Source organism: Lucilia sericata, unplaced genomic scaffold, assembly GCF_015586225.1.
Source record: "Lucilia sericata isolate MDLA Ls3-8-SP2 unplaced genomic scaffold, ASM1558622v1 Contig000118F_arrow, whole genome shotgun sequence".
Lineage (NCBI taxonomy): Eukaryota > Metazoa > Arthropoda > Insecta > Diptera > Calliphoridae > Lucilia > Lucilia sericata.
Window position 1 is genome coordinate 59,405 of NW_023994150.1, and position 23,165 is coordinate 82,569.

A 23,165-nucleotide genomic window follows, 5' to 3' on the forward strand; every position below is an offset into this window, starting at 1 on the left:
AACAAAAGCAACTCTGTGTATGTACGGTGTGTGTAGGTCGACAAAATTTTTGTTACCATGATGTCATTTCAAAGAAGGTGGCCATTTTAAATAACCGTTAAATTTGTTTTAGTTGTATCTAGACTATTTGCTATGTTATTTCAATTTTTGACAAAAGTATTTTGAATCTGTATTAAAGGGTTATTACTTAAAACTTTATTTTTATTGTATTACAATACTGTTGTATGTGGCTACGAATGACCATTTTTTATTAATTTATTATAGTGATGGTAATATATAACAATATGCAAAGATTTTAATTTTGTTTTAGGTGAAGGAATTTTTAGGAATGTGCGCTTTTTTATGATACGGTAAATATAAAAAATAGCAATATGGCAACTAAAGATTTTTTGACAGAACTAATTTTGTTGTTTTTATGAATGCGCCATCTGTTTGCGGAAGAAACATTGTGAATTTCGATTTGTGTGCTGGTGAATTAAAATAAAATTTTGAAGTAAAAATGGTTTTCTACTTTAAAAGTAATGTAGTTGATCCTCCAGCTGTGTTGTATATGGGACGAGATAAATATGAAAGTAAGTAAACCAAAAACTTATTTCACTTGAAGAATATTTAAGTCTCAATTCATTTGCAAATTTTACAGATGAAGACTTGATCAAATGGGGTTGGCCGGAAGATGTTTGGTTCCATGTACACAATTATTCTTCCGCTCATGTTTATCTGCGTTTGGAAAAGGTAAAGTTTAAAAATGCCATAAATATAACATTAACAAATAAACTCTATTGCCATACTAGGGTCAGACCATCGATGATATACCCACCGAAATTATAGAAGACGCCGTTCAATTGGTAAAAGCCAACAGTATTCAGGGAAATAAGTTAAATAACATAGACGTCGTTTATACAATGTGGGAGAATCTGAAGAAAACTCCAGACATGGAGGCTGGTCAAGTGGCCTACCACAACGAGAAAGCTGTTAAGAAGATACGGGTGGAAAAGCGACGCAACGATATAGTAAACCGACTGAATAGAACAAAAACAGAGGAATACCCAGATCTTAGGCAAGAGCGTGAAAAGCGTGATTCTTTAGAAAGACAAGCTGAAAAGGCTCAATTACGTTCGCAAAGAGAGATTGAAAAGGAACTTGAGAAACAAAGAGAACAAGAGCGGGAGCTCCGAAGCTACACATCGCTACTAAAAGCTGAAAATATGACCACCAATTATGACAATGGCAACGATTCCGATGATTTTATGTAAATACATACATATGTAATAATAATTTTTGTTATCTTTTTATATTATCCCGAATAATAAATGAATTCCTTTTTCTTTTTTGATTACTAGATATTTACTTTTATTACTTCTGACACAAATGCGTTTTTACGTGTTTTACAAGATTTTTTTTTTGTTAGTGTACAGGATTTTAAAGGGATTATTTTGGTTTTCTATACTTGATTTTAACCACACATTTAATTGGCATTAATTTTGTTTTTCATTTTTTTCTTCTAATATTCTTTATATAAATTTTGAGAGAAACGGCATGATGATACCGCTATAATGTTCATATTTTTTCATTGTTGATTTGTGTGTAGTACTATGATAATTAATATATTTATATAATTTTTCTCGTTACGAACTTAAAAGTATAATTTTCGGTTGTTGTGTTGTTGTTTTTAATACTAAAGTTGATGCTAATTTGCGCCATTTGCATTTTTTTGCATTGAATTGCCACCACTTATTATGTACATCGCTTTGTTGCCATCACGTTCGCTTCCATAAATTTTTCCAGCCTTTTTCGCCATCGAACCTAAAAGTTCTTGAGACACTTTGTGCGCTGAACGTAAAGAATAGGCCCATTCTTTCAGACCGATTTCATCCTACAAGATGATTTTATTAATTGTAAATTATTACAAATAGTAAAACTCAATAAACTTACGGAATTTGTTAATAAAATGCGACCATCACGCGAGCCATCATTGACTCGTATTTGAATACATTGTTCACCCTTGTATGTGACAAAGTCTGAAGAAATATCTTCGATTTGATCCATAAATATCAATTCGGGCTTGTTATTGCCACTCTCTGAGTGTAACTCCAATCTTAAAGAACAAATTTTAACATTTATAGATTATTGAATACTTATGTTGAATATGGATTCTTACCGATTGGGATACAATTTGGCATATTTTGTTTGCCATAGAGATGCAAAAGAGCCACCATATTTCTTTATGTAGCCATGCAAAATACAATCGGATTCCTTTTCGTCGGCATCAAAGTGCATTTTTTGTTTGGCTTTTTTCTTCTGTTCAATTTTATCCGTTTCCTGGTTAATAGTTTCATAAACAGTTTCTATCACTTCTTGCTGCCATCTGAGAGAACATAAGACATTTAATATTGGAATGCAAATCATTATCTAACTGTTCCTTACCTTTCTGATATTGTTAAATTGAAATTCTTATACAGTTCCTGATCAGATTCTGTGAGTTTGATGCCTTTGGTATCTTCTTCATCAAATGAACCAATATCAAAGGCGTCAGCTGCATTTACCTCTCCACGAGGTGGTATTAACGGCGGTGTATATTTATGCATATACACCTGGTGCCAATCGATACCGGAAAAGAACGGGTGGGATTTCACTTCTTCAGCCCTGAAATCAGAGTAGTGGAATTATTAAATTATAACTTAAATAGGATAGAATTGTGGTATGGAGAAGTGACTAAAAGAAGCAAACATACCCATTGCCCATACAACCCAGACGTTTATCAACATCTCTCTGAAGCAGTAACTCTAATAAATTTTTCAGTTCTGGACTAAACGTATCGGGAAGTTCTACGTTCTATGTAATTAAATGACAAGTTAGAGGCAAGTATTAATTAGGAGCTAAGTTAAACACTTACCATGGTGAGAGTCATTTTATCGATTTCATGCTTATCTTTGGTTTTGTGCTGTCTAAAAGGGGAATGGCCTTTGAGCAATTTGTAAAGCATGCAACCAAAACTGAACCAGTCAGCACAAGAGTCGTATGCAGTACCTTTTGATAAAACCTCGGGCGCCATATAACCATGTGTACCCACTGAAGCATGAGGCTTCTTTCGCGAAAAATCACAAGCTAAACCCAAATCCGAAATACGTATATGACCATTTTCATCTAGCAAAATGTTTGCCGGCTTCAAATCTCTATACACAATGAAACGTTTGTGCATGTGTTCCAAGCCCAATATGACCTAAACAATAATCGATTAATACTTGAGCTTTCCATGATTCCCTACCAACATTTACCTCTGCGGCGTAAAATTTCATTTCGTCCTCATTAAAGACACCATGCTGCGACAAGTGATAATGTAAATCTCCACCATTCATAAGATCCAATATAAAACACAATTTGTCCGGTGTATGAAAAGCATATGTCATGCACACAATAAAAGGGCAGTCATTCTATAATGAGAGGGAAATTAAATTAAAATTAAAAGATACGTATGTATGTGAAGAAGAACTTTTATTTATACATTTTATTAATACTTACACCAGTACTAACAACCTGCAACATTGAACGTTCATTCAATGCTAACATTTCTCCCTGTTTCATTTTAATTCGTTTTTTATCCAAACATTTCATGGCATACATTTTCCCAGTATCAGCTTTACGACATCCATACACTTCGCCAAAACCTCCTCGACCAATAATTCTGTGAACACTAAAGTCATTCATGGTTAACTGTATATTTAGTTCTAAGTTCTTCCATTGACAAAAACGTGTGAATTTTTCACTAAAAAGAAGTAAAAATAAAATATTCGTTATAATATATACATATTATTCATCTACTACGTTTAAATATTATACCTTTCCAAGAATTTTTTAAATGGCTTGCCCTTTAGATAACTAAATATTTCCTCAATGTACGGCTAAAATATTTATAATTTTATTAACTGCAAACATTAGTTAAAACTTAATAAATCAATTACCTCAAATAAATTTGTGGGTACTTCATTTTTAAGCAAATACTTCTGTACGCTGCCAACTGCATCTTTTGAATAATCCTGTGCAATAATTAAAATAATATAAATAGGTTTTTCTAATGATTTCACAATAAAATGTTATAATAGATTTAAGAATAATTTCTGAAATTAATGAAGATATGTATGTAATCACAGGATTGTGAATAAGATGATGATATACTTACATATGTGTGAGTTAGCAATTCTTCCATAATAAAATTATCATAGATTTCTCGAGCCATCTTCTTCCTTTCTTCATAACATTCGGTTTTTTCAAATTGTTTTATCTAAAAATCATAATAAACCATAATTACTGCACGTTTTTAATGTAGTTCTAGTTATTTAACATTTACCTGTTCATAAAATTTAAATTGTTGTATAGGTTCGTCAGAATCGTTTTCACAAAAATCTTTAAACAGGTTGTAACCTTAGGAAAAACAAAAATCAATTACAGTAAATAAATCTAAAAGGGGCTTTTTACAATTGTTTACCTATAACTTGATTAAATATTTTGTAGAACTCCAGTTCACTTTCCTTTTCTAAATACTTATACATAACACTACGAACACTGTAAATAATGTGTAAATGATTTAGAATTATTAAACTAGCAATAGATAATTATATTAGATACTCAGCAAGTTTTTTGAGATATTAAAGGATTATAACGATAACTTAATTTCGTTTTTAATAAGGTTAATAGAAGTACTCTATGGAAGGAAGTGCTATAAAAGCATACCAGTAGCAGTGACTTTTATGGAGTGTTCTTTTTTATGATTCCTATTCAGTACTTTTGAAATTATGTAGGTAAATCGATGAGGAAATGTTGACGGTATTTGCAGTAATGAAGCTAATAATAATCCCCATGTAAGTGAAACATTTGTCTTTATTATCTTCCGGTTGAAAATAATTGATATGCCTTCATGTATATGAATTCGACTTTATATGTATTAAAATAGAGGAATAATCACAATAGTTTTACTTTTTGAAAAATTCGAAGATCTCGTTTCTTTTTTTGCTGGTTATTTTAAAATATAAACATTAGCAAAAAATATAAACAATTAGATTTAAAATGCGGACTCAATTGTTTCTATAATTTAGTTTTAGATATTTTTAATCTCTACTTATGATTTAAAGTTCTTTTACAAATAAACAACTTCGATAATAACATCATCAAAATTTTTTCAAAATAAAATATTGGATTGATAGGTATTTAAAGGAAATTTAAAAGAAGCTATTGTTACTTGTAAAGACAATTTTGTTTACTTTATTATGCCTACATACGTAAATACATACATGTATGTACATACACATGCATACATACATATATTTTGCGAAATTGTTATTACTGTGGAATATTAAAATACAAAATGTGATAAACCTATTAATAATATGATATTATTTCAAGAATTACAAAAATACTATTTCAGTTTAAATCTCACAGATTTCTTTGGTATGTATATTACGCCATAATAATGAGTATTTTATGATGGATCAACAAAAAAACCAACTGCGTCAATAAAAGTTGTGTTATTTCCAATAGTAGGTACATATATTATTATTGTTATTATTATTTATAAATAAACTGTTATTTTGTTTACTTTAAAGTCATTGATATTGTATTCATATGCACATACGAACCTTGGATCGGGCAAAATTAATTTCTTGCTGGCCCTAGCCGCTGGAGTACACTTGGACTTTTCCATGGCCATCAAGTAACTGACATCTGCCAAAACAGCCTCTAAGTCTGCCATCTTGTATTGTATTGGTAGTTTCTTCTTGTATTTATTGTATATTTGTTCTAAATTATATTAATATTTTTTATAAAGTCCATTGATACAAGTAAAAAAAAAATAATTAAAAGAAAATACAAATTTCCATCGTGAATATTACAAATAAAAGAATTATGATGTTCATTCAATTGAATACAGTAAATGTATCACATAAATATACACACGCACACACAAACAAATGTACAAAATCTCTTTTTTCGCTCACACTCCTTCTCTCATTCTCTTCATCTTTTTTATTGTTCATACAAATATTTATATTGTACATATATTCATACATATGTACGTATGTACGTACATATGTATATTCAATCAACACCTCAATGCATCAAATAGATTTTTATGTATATACTTATGTATGTATGTACTTATTTATATTCAGTTGAAATATTTTTTCATTTTATTTTCACTGTCACAAAACTTACACTTCTTACAAGGAATTCATGTAATTTATATTCTAACTTGTATTAACTATTATTATGTTATCAATGAGTTCTCTTTTATTTTAGTATTCATAATTAGAACATCCAATATATATTAATATTTATCTACACTAAACCATGAATAATACACCACTTCAGAAATAATAAAGTTGCTTTAAAATTGAAATTGCTGCTGAAGAATAAACATTTCATTAACGGGGTGACTTATATAAATTTAAAATAGTAACATTAACAGGATGATTACACAAAAAAAAATCGCTAAAATGGCATCTCATACATTACAGTTGCTGCGAGTGGCAATTACAATGAATACAGTAACACTTGTTTAAAATATTTTGTTTAAATTTTACGTTATTTGTAAATCTTCCCATACTGAACGTCAACAGAAACTTGTTTTTTTAATTTTTATACTTTTGTCTACCAACCAATTATGGGGCCTGCAGAAAATGGATTGCAACATAGTATTCTTTAATTTTTACTTTGGAATATTATAGTTAGTATACATTTTAATACATTTTTAAATGTTAAGTTGTCTACTTTATTTATTCTTCATTTTATTTTTTAGCATATTATAAGCTGATCTGTTATAAAATAAAAAAAAAATAATTTAAATCTTAAAGGCATCACAAAGTAGTGGACATACGAATTTATTTATTTATTTTGTTTTAATTGCAACTGTATAATATTTTTACAGTGATTCGAGAATTCACACGCCTACATCCTTGTGAAACCGTAATAATCTAAATTAGTTAAAAAAATAATAAAATACTTAATAAAATAAAGTGTGGAGTATATATGTATACTAATATTTTTGCAATTAATAATTTAATCTAATATGTTTTTTAATGTATGGTAAGTAAGTATGTAGATAGTTATGTATGTATGTATATTGTATGTGTAGTATGTAAAATATATATGTATGTTGTATATGCAAAATTATTAAACTCAGTATCATACAATATTAAAGTATTAATTTGTTGTGTATATGTATGTATGTTGTATATATATATAAATTATTATCGATCGATATCAATATCGTAAAATATGAAAATTTTAAATAAATGTATTTATTATATTTGATTAGTATGTGGTATTATGCATGAATAGATATATATTTATGTTTGTATATGTTAATATGTAATTCGAATTATGTTAGATTACGACGTTCCATTCCGTTCCCTTCTAAATAAATAAATCCTTTTATTTGCCAATGAGATCAGTTTTAACAAGTTAATCTCTCTTTTAGTTTGTTTTAAGTGAAAGGAAGCATTCCCCTGGCATCACTATTACTCTTTATCTCTCTATCTCACTACTGTATTGCACAAATCTAGGTATGTTGCTCAGAAAATATGGAAAATATCGAGCGTAGTGAATGTCACTGCTGATTTCCATCATTCATAAGTTGAGCACTAAAAGATAGCTCATCCTGAAAGTGGAAAATGTTTATATTTTGAGAAATAAGGAGATTTAAATAAAAATTACCTCGAACATGTCTTTAAAAGACGACGATTCATTGCCAAATGGACTCGGCGACCGAGATTCTGAATAATTATGTTCTGATTGCTGATCATGCATTGTGCTTTTTTGCATCATTCCTAAAAGAAATTAATTTTCAATTATAAATAAATGTATGTACATATATAAAATGTTAACGTATTTCCTTACCATTGTTGTGACCTATTTTAAGTTGCCTGAATTGTTTCAAAGAAGCCATATCAGGCTGTATCATACTTAACAATTGACTACGAGATTCATTAGGACTCTCAATGGATGTTGGTAAATCCAAAAGACGTTGATTCTGAATTCCATCCCCTGGACCCATATGCGATATATGATTAAAGTTTGTAGGCGCTGAAATCATTTTTGATCTTCTGTCGGTGCTATTAATTAGCAAGAAAACAAAAAATAGTAATCAAATAAGTGAATTGTGATTGATTTCAAAAAATAATAATTAGAAAAATACAAACTTTTTAATAGTTTTATTAATTTCTCTCATTGAGAAACGACGTTTAGTGTTAACGCCACTAATGCGTTTTAGATTTTTGGACTGGAATAAACCCTCTGTAAGAAATCAAAACAAAAATACCACTGTAAAACATCTAATGCTCCGCGTTATGTAACTTCGCTTTAAATCTTAAATAAACAAAAGAAATGTAAATTCAACTTACTTGTGTGAATATTAGCTAAATATACAACGTTTGGTGTATCATTGACATGTGTTAAAACTATATTTCCTTGTTGACTTAGTGGCGATGATCGTTTGAGACCAATCGATTGTACCCATTCGGCTGTCTGTGTATTGAATATATCCAGATGGGTTTCTGAGAAAACCAATAAGTGTCCTTCCGAGTATGCTACAAAAGAAAGGCAGAGTTTATATAGTTAACAAAAAGTGATTAATTATTATCTTCTCACTTATATTTGTAGGAACAGCGGGATACATAATCTCACGGTCACGCGACTTGCGACCTTGTAAATCAACATAAATGGCGAGAGTTTGGAAGACTAACAGATATTCTCCATAACCTCCTCCCGCACATTGTATTTCAATTACCCGTATAGCATCCACGCCAGAATAATTTAGAAAGGCACAAAGTTGATTTTCGGGATGAATTAACGCTGAAAATAAACGAACATGTTTATTACACGCTCGAATAACTTGACTTAGATTATTGACTTACACATGGCTGTTGCTTCTCCTTGTAATAGATAGGCGGTGAAGCCACTTTGATGGCCTATGACCAATCTCATATCGGAAAGTATTTGAACACATTGAACTGTATAGGCCACAGTGAATTCACACATTTTTTGGTGTCGCAAGCGATTACGATTGATTTCATAAACAATTATTTGGGTTTGGTTGGTTGGTTTCTTTAGGGCCACCACAAAGCAATAAACTAACGTCGGCATACGCTTGATAATGCCCGTGCAAGCAGCAACGCAATTCTTAGAATCGACAACTTTGATCCATTCTACATCGCTGCATTCGAGAGCGCGTATAGGAAGAAGACGTATGTGCCGCTGCTTGCCGCAAAGCAATACTAGAATGTGCTCCTCTTCAATGTACCAAATCTGTATGATTTTCTTGCTATCGCCAATGCGTGCAATTTCATATTGCTCAAAGTTTATGCAATACAGTCCGTCATCGGTACCCAGTAACAATTGATCTGGATAAACGATAAGAGCACTTAGTGCATTGCGCATCAGAGCCAAAGAACTATCTAGAATTTCATTAACTTTATATATTGCTGTGTTTGGAAGATTATTTCGTTTTAGAATTCGATGTAATTCGCTTAAGGCAACAACCCATTTGGTTTTCTCCGATTCATTATCCGCCAACATTAAAGTATTTAAGCATGGACCGCCATCAATTAATGATGTTTTTATCTGAAATTAATGTTATTTTAATTTACAAAACAAAAGGTTTCAAAGTGGTTATGGCGGGAGATACCTTAAATATACATGGCACATCCTTTTTAGCAGCATGAATGACATCGCTTTCTCTCACACTTGTTACGGCAAACTCGGTATCTCTCATATCCAAAACTTGCGAGACATTCACACAAGGTAAAGCACTGCGATCTGCCGAAATGTCGTATAGAAACAGCTTAAAATCACAAACTACCACAAACTGGCGTACCCAGCCGCGCTTAACAACTCCCTGTTTGGGTACCTTCACATAGCCCTCATACGCAGTTCCGATTCCGCGAGTTGGATCGATGCCTAACGGCCGTTTGGTTTGATCATTTGGTACTGGACATATTGTAGGAACCTTTTGACAACAGTTTGTATGGCAGGCAAACCCACAAATCTCACATACAACACCCTGTCTCGTCAGACCCACCATTAAAGATGTGCAATGGTTACATTTGGTAGGGCTGCTAAAAGTACGAACCAAAAACTGATGAATCTTTTGCTTATGCCCACCGGATGCTTGCTGTTGTTGCTGCTGTTGTTGATGAAGCTCTGTTGATTTACAACTCAAATTACTTTTTGAACTTGAATTACTAATACGAGTTTTACCCTCTTCCCCATAAGATAGATTGTGTTCCGGCGACAAGTTCATTGGATAACTATTACCACTGAACATTGATGACATTTGTTGCAACTGTTGCTGTCGTTGTTCATCATCCGAAAAGAATATATTCGATGAGGAATTCATCTAATATTTAAAAAAAATATCGAGTTTTTTACTAAAAGTCAACTAAAGATTAAAATGCTTTAAATATTTTTGGCAAACTATGCTTTTCTTTTTCTAATCTTTCTTACATTTGCTTCCAACTAATTCCTTAAAAGGTAAAATAGTTTAATTTAAATTTTTTGTTTATGGTTTTAAGTGGTTCAAGTTCGAAAATTATATAAAGCTATTAAAAAAGAAAATTAAGTAGTCATCTTTTATAAATTCGTCGTATTAATCCGAAATGGCAAATGTTTTCGTTATTTAAGAAAATATAAAACTATTTTTAGGGATATTTTGGGTCCCAAAATTTGGGACTTTACATGTTTGTTTTTTATCTTAAGTTTTATATTGGTTTACGTTAAATTAGTATGTATGTATAAATATAATAATTTATAGATGGAAACTTACCATTGTATCTCCTAGCGACATACCACATATATTGGGATCTGATTCTTTGAAAATTGCTGCTGCTTCTTTATTGAAATAATTATAAGATACCTGTGAATTTGATCTCTCCAAAACTGCATCATAGTAAAGTTTGGCGGATGGAAATGATTGATTGTATTGCAAAATAAAAGAAACACACACGCAACGTTATGTGCAAGCATAAGTTTTGTTATGTAGATAAATTGTTTATATAAAATAAAAAGAAAACATTAAACTTAGTTACAAGAGGAAAATAATAAAACAAAATAATAACAGATTAAGGGACAGCCACTTTTAGACATAATTAATTTATAGTTTTAATGACATATCCCAATGAAGAATGGAATGACTTTTTGGTATTTTTTTTTAGAATAGTTAAAATGCCTACAGTCATTGTAAGTATGTACTTATTAGGAGGACAAAAACAAGTAAAATGAAGAACAAAAAAATATGATTGCCAAATAAATATTAACAACTTGCTTGATTCAACATATAAAATAACTAGCGGACATGCAACGGGTCTCTTCCACGTTTGTTTGCACAACTATATTAATGGGGGCCAAACACACATTTATCAACATGAAGCAGCATTTGCTTTATAAAATAAGTTCACAAATAGGAATACAGCAATTGGTTATAGCCACAAAGTTGGAAATACATATTTAACGTTCGAACATTTGTAATTAAATAGAAATAGAATAGAAGCGTAGCAATAACAAAAACAAACATTTTAAATAACTAAATATGTATGAAAAGAATCGAAACCGAACACGATGCCAAAATTGAAATTCTATTTCTGTATATTAAAGAACAAAGGTACAATTAGCAAACATAAATCAGTTGACGTGTCAGTGCAGGATATAGACAATGAATGTTGTTGCTTTTGCTTTCAGTTAGGTTTACGTACGGTACGGTTCGATTTCAACCCTTTAAATCCAAATACATTACCAGAAATATAAAATAGTAGTCGATTTTTTTTACACTTTGAACCTAAGAAGACATTTTAGAAAAGGTGTTTTTTCGACCGACCAAAAATGAGATGAACGATTTGAACGATTGATAAATAATTGACGACAAAACTATATTTCTTTCAACATTTAAATATAGGTACATATAAATATAAATAAAGGTGTATGTGGTAGTAGTAGTAATAGGTATGAGTATTCACTATTGTACTTAAGTGCTTTTCGCCCAATTGTCTATTGCATTGCGTTATTGCGAAAGAACAGATACAACATGCCCAGAAAACACGACGTAAATCCAACCCAGGTGTAGACTTTATTTTGTGACTTTATATCTTTCATGGTATTTTTCATCGTCGTCGTTAGCGTTACATTCGAATCGTTCAATACAACATCGTGTTTGTTATTACAGCCGGAACTCGTTGTTTGTGGTCTGGTAGTGCTGTTGATGTTTGCGCTTTGACAAAAAAACTGTTGTTGAATCTCGGGTTCATTTTCTGATTTTAAAATGCTTTTGAATTGTTCACTAGTTCGCGTGTACTGATTGCACTTGGCACACCTAGTAAATTTTGAACGAGTTTGCTTTCTATCGGTTAAGGTGAAATTTTCCAAACCTTTAAATTCAGCATTTAATTCGTTGACATTAGCGTCTACAGGGGCTTTAAGTGAAGTTAAAAAAAATTAAATGCCATTTAATTTCTATAACGTAAGAATGTAACCAATTGAAATTGTATAAATCATGCAGCGTTGGAAAAAGACAGAACAACAGAACAGATTATGATTATTACATGTTATTAAATTTTTAGGTTAAGCGGTGACGCTTTAAAAACTTCAATCAAGCAAGCCATCTTTCTCATCATCTAATGCCAATTAATATTTCTTCATTGGGTTAAAATTAACGAAAATAAAAAATCAACTCGAAATACTAAAAACTAAAGGTAACAACTTGGAATTTGAATACTTACAGCCCTTTGAAGATTCCAAACCCTTTTGAATATCTCTTAATTGATTTTCCTTAAAATGAAGTTCGTACATTGCCGATTCGCAACGTTTGCGACATTCATTCAAATCCCTATAAAATAAATTTATATTAGTTTCAAATTTATTACTTTTGTGATGATAGTAGGGGAACTTACTTTTGGGTGCCAATCAATTCGGCACGAGTTTTACTTAATTCATCCGATATAGCTGCCTTTGCTTGTATTTCCGACTGCAATGATGATTGCAAATTAAGTAGTTCCATTTTGTCCAATTTCTGTGATCTTCTATTTCTCCAATTCTTATTGTTGTCGTTGTTTTTCTTATAGAAGGGACCTAAATTAAAAACATAAATTTTATAATTTAATAATAATAATTTTATAAATAATAAAATTTTTTAATAGAAATGTACTTACCAGAATGCTTCAAATACTCTAATTCTTCCGTCATCTTTGTTGCTAAAGCTTGCAAATAACTTCTTGCATCCTTTTCATCTGATACCCACTGTATAATTTCAGACATTTGCTTCTCCCATTGACTAATTGCCTGACGTTTAGATCTATTAATGCAAACAACAAATGCATTTAGATCACAAGTTAAATAAATAAATTGCTTAATACTTTGTACTTACTTTAGCTCTTCAAAGTTATCTTCAAATTCACTTTGCTTAGCCTGCATTTGAAGAGTTTTTTGATTTTGTAATTCAACTTCCATGAGAAGTCTCTGTTTTTCTTCCATCCATAAATTCCTTTCCTTGTCGTAGTCTTCTTTGAGTTCTGAGATTGTGTCTGTTGTATCACTAAACGTATCCAGTTTGCTCGATTCATATTTCTCTCGATTGTGTTGTAATTCGTTAAGGAGAGTCTCCTGATATTTTTCGGCCTCCTTTAGTTGCTCTCTTAGAGCTGAGATTTCCAGATTATATCTGGCCTGTTGCTGGTTTAACTTTTCGGTACATTGTATTTCAATGCGTTCGATTTCATAACGAGATGCGTCAGAATTGAAATTGGATCCAGCATATGAGACATCTGAATTCTTCTTTTTATTCAATTCATCCTGTAATTGACGACAAAATTCTTCCGTGCGTTCTCTTTGCTTTTTCTCTGTTGCAATGTCGGTCAGCGCATCCTCAATGCGCATTTCAAGCTCTCTACGACTTTTATCCGATTTTCTAAGATCCTGTCGCAGGCTGTCTATCTTTTTCATAACAGTCTCGAGTTCTTCTTCCTTATCTCGTACCTATTATGTTGAATAGATAAAATTTTTAGCGCAATGTAGTTTCATACTTATGTTTCCGTACAAGTCAGCTCTTAACCCGACTGGTATGTAAACTCGTCGAAGATTTCTTTGTTTTAACTTACCTGTCTTGAAAGCTTTTGTTTTTGACTTCTAAGTTCAGAAAGTTTGTCTGTTACCTCTGAATACTCCATCATTGCTAGATTTCTTTGGCTTATTGCATCTTTTAATTCTGAATCCTGTTGTTTTATGCGTTCCATAGCATCGTTATACTCCTTTATTAATTCTAATTTTTCACGCTTTAGTTCGATAATCTCCTTATCGAGTTCTTGCAGTTGAGCCTTCGATGTGCTATCGAGCTCTAGAGATTCCGTATTTAATGATTGGGTTTCTTTATCTCCCACAGATCTGCTGCCCTCAATTCCTTGTGAATTTTTGCTAAACATTTTGATTTCGTTCAAAATTTGTCGTGTGGATTCGGGAGACAAATTCTTTTCGCTTAGTAGCTCCTGTTTGAGAGTATTCAAGAACGAAATATCGATGCCTTCGCTACTTTCTTTTCGAGTACCAAGTATGTTTATATCGAGTTTACCTAAATCGGAGAGACAGCTGTTCTGTGTAAATGTAAAACCAACAAACGGGAGGTGAAAGCCTGAAAATGCCGGATTCGAGGTTGGTGGTACGCTTTCAGAATGCCTTATTGTATTGTCATCTACATCGAAATTTGACGTATCTGTTGGACTTGAAACATCGGGTACATATGGAGCTGGGCCCAATCTCAAGTGATCCCAATCGACTCCTTCGAACCAAGGATGTGATTTAAAATCTTCTAGACCATTTCGGCCTAAGCGAAATTCAGGAGCACATATAAGTCGTTTTATAAGATCTTTGGCAGAATCTGAGACCTTGTGCGTACTCTCTTCCGGCGGAAAATCAAAACAATTCTGATGATTCATAATTTTTCCATAAGTCTCGACTAGACTTTCAGCGTAAAAGGGTGTCTCGCCGTAAAGCATTTCATACATACACACTCCTAACGACCACCAATCGCACTCAGCACCATATCTACCCTGTCCATCCTCCATTGCTCGAAGAATTTCCGGTGAAATGTAATCAGGGGTTCCCACAGCCACATTGGACTGAACTTTGCCGTCATTTCCCAGACGCAAACATGATCCAAAATCGGCCAAACGTATGTGTCCATTTACATCAATAACCAGATTATCTGGCTTGATGTCCCGATGGACATATCGTAATTGATGGATACTGTGAATAGCCAATATTATTTCGGCAATATAGAATTTTGCCATGTCTTCTGGCAAACGATCTTCGAATTTGCTGAGTAGCGTTAACAGATCTCCTCCACAGTAGTAATCCATGACTAAGTACTAAAAAATAGAGCATATTTTTAGGGGATTCTTTAATATTCATCGGTCACATGTATATACTTACTAAATTCGTATCATCCTGGAAGGCGTAGTGTAAGTTCGTTATCCATTGACGGTCACCGTATACCAGAACATCGCGCTCCTCTCGAAAACAAGCTGTTTCTGCTCTTTTTAACATTTCCCATTTATTAAGGATTTTCATGGCATATATTTTTTGGGTACTGATCATACGAACTACACACACCTCCCCAAAGGCACCTCGGCCAATAATTTTTATAATTTCAAAATCATCCCGGGATAGGCGTAACTTTTTAACTAAAGATACCACAGGTTTGGCTATAAAAAAATAAATAAAATAATAAAATCAATTTAACCATTGTTATTTTCAATACTTAAACGCACACACACCTATTTTAATAAAATCGGATACCGTCTTTTCTCTTCTTAACGAGGAGTTTGAACATTCATCGTAGAGCAAGAGTAGTGCATCCAGCAATGTTTCAACTGAAATCGCTTTGCCATGCGGTGGTAAGATTTCATCTTCGCTATCCTTATTGTCAGCCACCAAGAGCATGCCCTGGGACATGCCATGTTCCAATATGACAGATTCGAGTAACTTTAAGCGCCTAGTACACGATTCTTCAAGAGATTCTAGGTGAAGAAACAATAAACATAAACAAAAACTCAATAACAGTAAGAAATATTGAAAAATAAGCAGAATGATTTTATATTGGAGTCTATTACTCATCAACCAATAACAAGACTAGCGGCTTTAGTTCGGTCCACTAATGGTTACATGTCCATCATATTGACAGATGTACACAGACACGCCTTTTACTCGTAAGAGCATATAAAAAAGTTCCAACGGAATCAGACATATTCTCCCACTCTTCAAGTCTGACGACTTGGATCACAATGTTTGAAAAGTAGCTCTCCATACGAAAGGCCAAAGCGGTGACCTCAATATAGTTCCCAAATCGAAATCTTTCTCTTTGTATAGTATAAGTACGAGGGTGACAGGGGGTAAATTTCTTGCCAATAATAGACATATTTACACATGTAGGCGTTAATCTTTTTGGCCCTAGCCATCGTACCCAAATGTTGGGCATAATAAAAATAGCTTTAATGATATTTACCACAAAGTTCAGACATTTTTTTCTTATTTCACATTTGTCAACTTTTTTCTTTTTTGTCCAGATTTTTAACACCAAAGTACAAAGACTAACAAAATAAATATCGCCGTCCAAGAATTGACAACAGAGTTGCAAAGATGTTTTCTTTTCATCAGAGATTCTAAACAAACACGAAACTAAATATGAAAAATATCCAGTAGATGGCAGCTAAATATTTTTAACACTTTTTAAAATAATCTGCAAAATTTAATAATTATTTTATTTACTCTTATTTTGAAAACAAAAACAACAAATAGTTAGTTATAGATAATATGTTATAATTTTTTAATAAAATTGTTTTCATAAAATAGTTTTTTTTTATTTTTTTAGTAATTTTACATATATTTCATTCGAAAGACATCTTATATTGTTTTATGGGTTTGAAAAATAAAAATTGTCTAGTATGTATATTGATTTTATAAAGTAACTGGCAGCTCTGGCAACATGACACATTGAAAAAAAGTGTGCTGCCAAGTTCTTTGTTGTTTTGTTAAATTTGTCAGCACTGTTTGGTTTTCATCTTCCCTCTCGCTTTCTTTGCGGGGTTCAGTTTCACCTCTGTCAACTCTCTGTATTCTGTGCGTCAGTCTGCCAGAAATTTTTTTAGCGTATACACGCTGCAAGTTCGTCGCATTTTTTAAATTCGCATCGTCTACACCCAAATTTTTTAAAAATGGTAAGGAAAAACTTTTGCTGGAACCATAACTTTTATCATTGCATCCACAAATTCTCTCCAAAATGTAAAAATTATCCAACGAAGAAAACGACCAAAAGGAAGCAAGAAATCGGTAAAAATGGCAATGTATATAGACGGCAAAAGTTACACACACATGCAAACAATATTGTTATACATACTGCTGCCGACAAATGGAAAAAAAGAGACATGCCTTTTAACAATGCTACGGTCCCATCGAAAAATGGCCAAAAAGTTGTTTAAAATTAATTTTTAGAGGTTATACCATCTAAAAATATATGTATATCCATATATATTTTTATATGAAATTCATAAATTAGACGACGACCACACGCCGTTTATAAATAGCCTTATAAGGTCAGAAATGTATCGCATCAAATAGAGAGGGAGAGAGTATAGTGAGAGGCGTCTCACCATTTTGCAATAATAAAAAATGGCGAAATTATCATTCACGGCTTTTGCAAAAAGCTTTAAAAAAGAAATTCTTTTTTATATCTTTTTGGAACCGAGGAAATAAATGATGTGATAAATGTAAAAAAGAATAAATTTGTTAGGTAGAAAGTTGTACATAATGTGGCTTGTAAAATGTTAATTTGCCAATGCCTTTAAAAAATATATATATGTACATATGTATGTATATATATTTGTACATATATGGTAGACGTGATCTCTTATGCGGCCGGTATATTTTTTTCTTTTACATTTTGGGGTGTATATGTTCTGCAGCATTGGGCGTGGTTTAACAGTATTCCGATATTTTTTTCCTTCCATAGGCATCAGGAGTCACCGTATCTGATGTGTGCAAAACTACATACGAAGAAATCAAGAAGGACAAAAAACATAGATATGTTATCTTTTACATTCGTGATGAGAAACAAATCGATGTAGAGACTGTGGGTGAGCGTAATGCTGAATATGACCAATTCTTGGAAGATATTCAAAAGTGCGGTCCCGGAGAGTGCCGGTAAGTTCAACAACAAACACTCAATCTTAAAAACAAGTAGTTAATTCATTATTTTGTTTTTTCTTAAAGTTATGGTCTCTTTGATTTTGAATACATGCACCAATGTCAAGGTACCTCAGAAAGTTCCAAAAAACAAAAGCTTTTCCTTATGTCCTGGTGCCCTGATACTGCCAAAGTAAGTAAACAATTTAACCAAACAGGTTGAGAAAAAATATAACTGTTTTTCTATAAAATTATAGGTCAAGAAGAAGATGTTGTACTCCAGCTCCTTCGATGCCTTGAAAAAGTCTCTTGTCGGTGTCCAAAAATACATACAAGCTACCGACTTATCTGAAGCTTCCCGCGAAGCGGTCGAGGAAAAATTGCGCGCCACTGACCGTCAGTAAGATGAATGCTTTTTTTATTAACACCACTCTACCACCCAATCCAATAAAATTACATCAACCACAACACAATATTTGTATTTTGAAGCAGAAATAATGAAACATTGAATTTCAGCTTTTTATAAATAATAATAAAAATTAAACAAAAAAACACTAAAAATTACCCCTTTACAAATTGTAAAATTTATTTTTTTATTTTTCTAAAATTTGGATGGTTCTCTCCCCAAAAGAGATAAATACGAATATGTGAGAAAGTTTGTTATTCAGTGACTCATTCAATCGTGAGTCATTTTCTTTTTTGTTTTTCTTTCTTTGCCCTATTATCAGACAATTAGTCATTTTTATAATCAGAAAAAGCAAACAAATACATTTATTAAAGTGCACTTGATTGCAAAAATCAATCAGTTTGAACGATAATGATAACGACCAACTTTCATAAAAACACCATTGCAGTAGGCGACTATTTCACCAGTGTAGTGGAAAGTTTCATTTGAAGCTTTTGCTATCAAAAGGCGTCCGATTATTGGTGTATGTGATGTTCGGAATCTTTGGAAGTCATCTAGTTCCAACAAAACATTGTCATTCGCATCGACTATACGCAGCCTTCTAAAATGATTTTTGGAGATAGTGTCAGGATAATCCTTACTTGTTCTTGAGTTTAAATAATCATTTAGGAAATCACATTCTAGTAGCGAATGTCCTGTGATCTCAAGCCAAGTAGAAAATATTGAAGAATTTAAAGACATTAAGCACGACATCATTAGACGAATATTGCGTTGACAGTAATCCTTTATATATTCTATCATTTGATGGTCTCCTGTAAACATGTTATTATATTCTTGTATCAAAAGTTGATAAACTTCTGGTTCGGCAATCATTATGTCGACACGCTCCTTTAAAGGTATATTTAGGCCTAAGATAGTGCTCCAAGCAGACTTGGCATCGAATGGTTCTAATATAAAAACATGACTCCCCACACTTAACGGAAACAACATATTAAATATGTATCCAACATAGGAGCTATGAGACGATGGGCAAATATAAAGTATTCTTTCGTTACCAGATATATTCAGTGCTTGTACTGCCTTTCTTATTTGAGCGTTTAAATGTTTATGAGACAGCAATGTAATTCTGGTGGTTTCTTCACTTTTATCGGTGTAGATACACAGTGCAGCCGAGTTATTATAAAAATCATTAAATAGAACTCCTTCGAAAAATGCCTTCTTCCGAGTAGCCAAAATTTTACTATTCTCTTGGTTTTCTTGATCAGTTTGAAGAAACTTGTGGTCTATTTTTATCAATGGAATGCTATTGTCACAAGCTATTTTACAACTACAATTTTCATATTTATCCGAAGATATAATAAGCCTTGTTTTATTTGTTTTAAATAAACTGACAAGTAAATTTTCTCCAAGATCACGCTTCAGAGCCATAGCTGTTTGTCCTGACATCCATATCGCCCATAAAATTAGCACCGTCAATACATCATTAGAATAAAAGAAAGCTATGGATGAACCGGAGCCACTACCTAAAGTAATAATTACTTAACTTAAAACAATTTTCCAAAACAAACTTATTACCACATATGTTGGAAATTTGCCTAGATAGTCTTTTCGAGTTAGCATATAATTGCATATAAGTGTATTGACCATTAAAATCCGTTATACAAACTTTATCGGCAAACATTAAGCCCTTTTTAAATAACGGAACTATTTGATTTAGTTTCTCTGTACAATCCTTACATTCATCTTGTAACGTTGACGATTTTATGACCTTCAAAAACATTTTACACAAAAAAAAAAAAAAAACAATTTTATATATTTTAAATACATCATAACTAATCTTATACATATTTACTTTCGCACAAAATAATCGCCTTAGATTACGATGTCCAAATAAAATTTGTTGCAACTGACGATAATTTTTCATTATTTTGTAAACGATTGACGTATAAAAAATTATTAGATATTCGTATTACGTGCAAGATACAGTAGTTTTTTTTAATAAATTAAATCAAATGCTTTTTTACGTATTTTATTTTTCGATGAATAGAAAATTATTATAATTACCAAAGAAGAGGAGGATAATTAGAATAAAAGTTATTCTCCGTAACTATTACTGCTTAAAATAGTTAATAGAACCCTTGGTGATTTTTTTATATGGTCTCACGCGAATACGTTTGGAAAACGATTTTATAAAACTCTTTTCTTTGTTGTACTCTAGTGGCTGATAAAGAGGTCCCTCTGTTTCGAGGAATATATCAAAGCTATACATAGTACGTAATAATTGTTTTGCCAATAGATTTAAAGATGGTGGCTTGGAATCATTTAAAGAGTTTGTATATAGTTCCATTATCTAAAATGTAAAATAAAAAAATGTTATTAAAAGTTCACAACATATTTAACAACCAACATGCCTTAATCGAGGAATTATTCAATGCATTGTGATGACCATTCCAATGCACTGTAATTGTCCACAAAGGTATGTTGACGGGGTATTTATTGGAAATACTAATAAGACATTCCATTTTTGCCGAACTCAGTACTATAACAGCTCTAAAAAAACTACAGGTTTCGTCAGCCAGTTTCTGGTTTATTAGTTGTTGTGTCGTTTCAGATCCTTCATATTCCTCCCATGAAATTGCCGACCACTGTACCAATGCACAATTCGGTTTTGTACATCCCACTTTAGTGTCAATATATTCATCGAGGTTTTTATTCATAAAAGACCGTATTTGTGTTATCAATATTAAACGAGAATTCCAATAACTTTTTATTTTTTTCACACAATCGGATGTGAAATCTTTTAATTTTAAAATCTTATTGTGATTGTTTTTAACACTGTTAAACGATGTATTTCCACATAAATGTTGAAGCCAACGGTATGGCTTCCCCAAATTATTTTTAGCTATTTTTTTATAAAATTCATCCAAAGTTATGTTGTGATTTTGAAGCTAGATATATATAAAATAATTTACAGTTAATTTAAGTTTTTTATGTGATATTCTAAATTTGCTAGAAAAATCCGATTTTGTTGAAAATCGAATTTTTTTAAATCAGATTTCTAGGAAAGAATCGTTATTATATAAGTTAAAAAATCGATATTTTGTAAAAAATTCAAAATTTTGCGAAAAAAATTACCAAAAAAATTTTTTTCTAAAAACTTAAAGAATCGAAATTTATTGATATGTATACATATATGTAGAAAAACTTACATTTAAAGTTGCAGTAGAATATGGTAGCGAATCGCCCATATCGTCTTCTCCTATAAACTTCAGAAAATCTTGTAAAACATTACTTTCCGAATGATTTATTTGATTTTCATTCAAATAGATCTCGCAATGACCAGTAACAATTTCAAGTAATGGCAAATAATATACTTTAACTGCAATATAATCATTTGGAAAACTTGCATCTGTGAACTGTTGTTAAAAAAGATATTACTAATACTCATAAAAAAATAATTTTGCAGACAATACCTTAATTTGAAGAGAAAGCGGATGAGGTTGAAGAAAGGACGATTGATCTTGAAGGGAACTTGTTTCATTTTTCTTCATTTCATACGTTTTCAATTCATCTTCTTGTCCCAGAACAACTAGATCAAATCCTCCTTCTAGTTGCTCTATTGCCCGTAAATTTACGTAAGCCAAATACAATGGTTCCGGCAACATGTGTACCTTCTGCTCCAATTTCCATTTTTGTTCTATGGGCATTTGTAATGCTTCCTGCAGTGGACGAGTAGCTTTCAAAAGCGTGCGCAGAGAAGGAGCAAATGTTGACAAATTTTCCATTTTTACAATAATTTGATTGAAGACCATATTTTTATCATTCAACAGTTTGTTGCAATCATCCGACAACTTTTTACGCAAATTTAATTCTCTTTCCAAACGCTCAATTCGATCTTTATGACTCAATTTTGATTCAGGAACAGAGTCAATTCTCTGCTCATAGATGTCAATGTCTTCATCTTGACTTTTAAACCTGTAGCAATGCTTTATTTCCCGTTTTAAATAGTTGACTTCGTATAAAAGATTTTGTAAATGCAAACGATTGCAGTCGACTAAAGTTTTCTGTGCTTGTAACTCCTCACGGCCAGAGCGTACTTTATATTTAACCAAACGATTTATTTTCTTTATTACTACAAATTCCAAGGATCCGATTTTCAACTTTTCATCCAGATCAACTTTCTGCAAAAACAATAGCATTATCAAACGCATATTCTCGTAAAAAAGTAAATAACATTACACTAACCGTATCCTTTATGTTGTTCTTGGCATTCAAACAATCGGTAAATAATTGTTTTAATAATTCAAAATTTTCATTTAGCATATTAGCCATTTTTCTATTATTATTATTTTTGTTTTATTTCTGTAATAATTATATTTTGTGGTCCACGATTTTTAAACAAACAATTTTGACATCAAGTTGTCAATATGGCGTTGCCAATTTGATTCTAGTAGGAAAAGTAAATAATTGTTGGAGGCTTGTTTACACGGTTAAACTTTTTGTTAGATATTAACAGTAAAAAATGTTTATAGTTTATTTCGGAAGTTCGTGCAAA

At 31.8% G+C, this 23,165-nt stretch overlaps 6 protein-coding genes across 8 annotated transcripts; 2 read left to right on the forward strand and 4 right to left on the reverse strand.

The window, feature by feature from the left end:
- Positions 1–383: 383 nt before the first annotated feature.
- On the forward strand, positions 384–1,341 carry LOC119600609 (coiled-coil domain-containing protein 25). The gene is made up of 3 exons (XM_037950986.1): positions 384–572; positions 641–732; positions 792–1,341. The coding sequence occupies exons 1-3, from the start codon at positions 500–502 to the stop codon at positions 1,251–1,253; spliced, it is 627 nt and encodes a 208-aa protein (XP_037806914.1). The 5' UTR covers positions 384–499; the 3' UTR covers positions 1,254–1,341.
- LOC119600608 (G protein-coupled receptor kinase 1) lies at positions 1,326–6,377 on the reverse strand. Its single transcript, XM_037950985.1, has 15 exons — positions 6,205–6,377; positions 5,631–5,790; positions 4,484–4,560; positions 4,346–4,419; positions 4,178–4,279; positions 3,960–4,034; positions 3,838–3,899; positions 3,520–3,763; positions 3,276–3,431; positions 2,894–3,220; positions 2,732–2,832; positions 2,425–2,643; positions 2,159–2,365; positions 1,933–2,095; positions 1,326–1,873 (listed from the first exon to the last, which is right to left on the reverse strand). Exons 2-15 carry the CDS (start codon positions 5,741–5,743, stop codon positions 1,688–1,690), a joined length of 2,106 nt encoding a protein of 701 aa, XP_037806913.1. The 5' UTR covers positions 5,744–5,790; positions 6,205–6,377; the 3' UTR covers positions 1,326–1,687.
- Positions 6,378–6,853: 476 nt separating this feature from the next.
- Positions 6,854–16,668, reverse strand: LOC119600593 (serine/threonine-protein kinase Genghis Khan). Of its 2 annotated transcripts, XM_037950922.1 has the most exons (18): positions 16,529–16,668; positions 15,801–16,043; positions 15,457–15,728; positions 14,130–15,392; positions 13,400–14,007; positions 13,185–13,327; positions 12,927–13,104; positions 12,756–12,862; positions 10,811–10,923; positions 10,246–10,384; positions 9,674–10,188; positions 8,904–9,609; positions 8,638–8,841; positions 8,391–8,576; positions 8,190–8,283; positions 7,888–8,102; positions 7,705–7,817; positions 6,854–7,648 (listed from the first exon to the last, which is right to left on the reverse strand). In XM_037950922.1, the coding sequence occupies exons 1-18, from the start codon at positions 16,542–16,544 to the stop codon at positions 7,598–7,600; spliced, it is 5,166 nt and encodes a 1,721-aa protein (XP_037806850.1). In that variant the 5' UTR covers positions 16,545–16,668; the 3' UTR covers positions 6,854–7,597. The 2 variants fall into 2 exon arrangements, with proteins under 2 accessions (XP_037806850.1, XP_037806849.1); XM_037950921.1 differs by having other exon boundaries at positions 9,674–10,384.
- A 342-nt stretch (positions 16,669–17,010) lies between these two features.
- LOC119600605 (cofilin/actin-depolymerizing factor homolog) lies at positions 17,011–18,768 on the forward strand. Its single transcript, XM_037950981.1, has 4 exons — positions 17,011–17,240; positions 18,032–18,222; positions 18,292–18,397; positions 18,462–18,768. The coding sequence occupies exons 1-4, from the start codon at positions 17,238–17,240 to the stop codon at positions 18,606–18,608; spliced, it is 447 nt and encodes a 148-aa protein (XP_037806909.1). The 5' UTR covers positions 17,011–17,237; the 3' UTR covers positions 18,609–18,768.
- LOC119600604 (malonate--CoA ligase ACSF3, mitochondrial) lies at positions 18,618–20,737 on the reverse strand. Of its 2 annotated transcripts, XM_037950980.1 has the most exons (3): positions 20,463–20,737; positions 20,186–20,378; positions 18,618–20,133 (listed from the first exon to the last, which is right to left on the reverse strand). In XM_037950980.1, exons 1-3 carry the CDS (start codon positions 20,532–20,534, stop codon positions 19,007–19,009), a joined length of 1,392 nt encoding a protein of 463 aa, XP_037806908.1. In that variant the 5' UTR covers positions 20,535–20,737; the 3' UTR covers positions 18,618–19,006. The 2 variants fall into 2 exon arrangements, with proteins under 2 accessions (XP_037806908.1, XP_037806907.1); XM_037950979.1 differs by having other exon boundaries at positions 20,186–20,561.
- Positions 20,624–23,125, reverse strand: LOC119600602 (THO complex subunit 5). The gene is made up of 5 exons (XM_037950978.1): positions 22,856–23,125; positions 22,084–22,791; positions 21,820–22,026; positions 21,022–21,558; positions 20,624–20,960 (listed from the first exon to the last, which is right to left on the reverse strand). Exons 1-5 carry the CDS (start codon positions 22,940–22,942, stop codon positions 20,721–20,723), a joined length of 1,779 nt encoding a protein of 592 aa, XP_037806906.1. The 5' UTR covers positions 22,943–23,125; the 3' UTR covers positions 20,624–20,720.
- Positions 23,126–23,165: the final 40 nt, after the last annotated feature.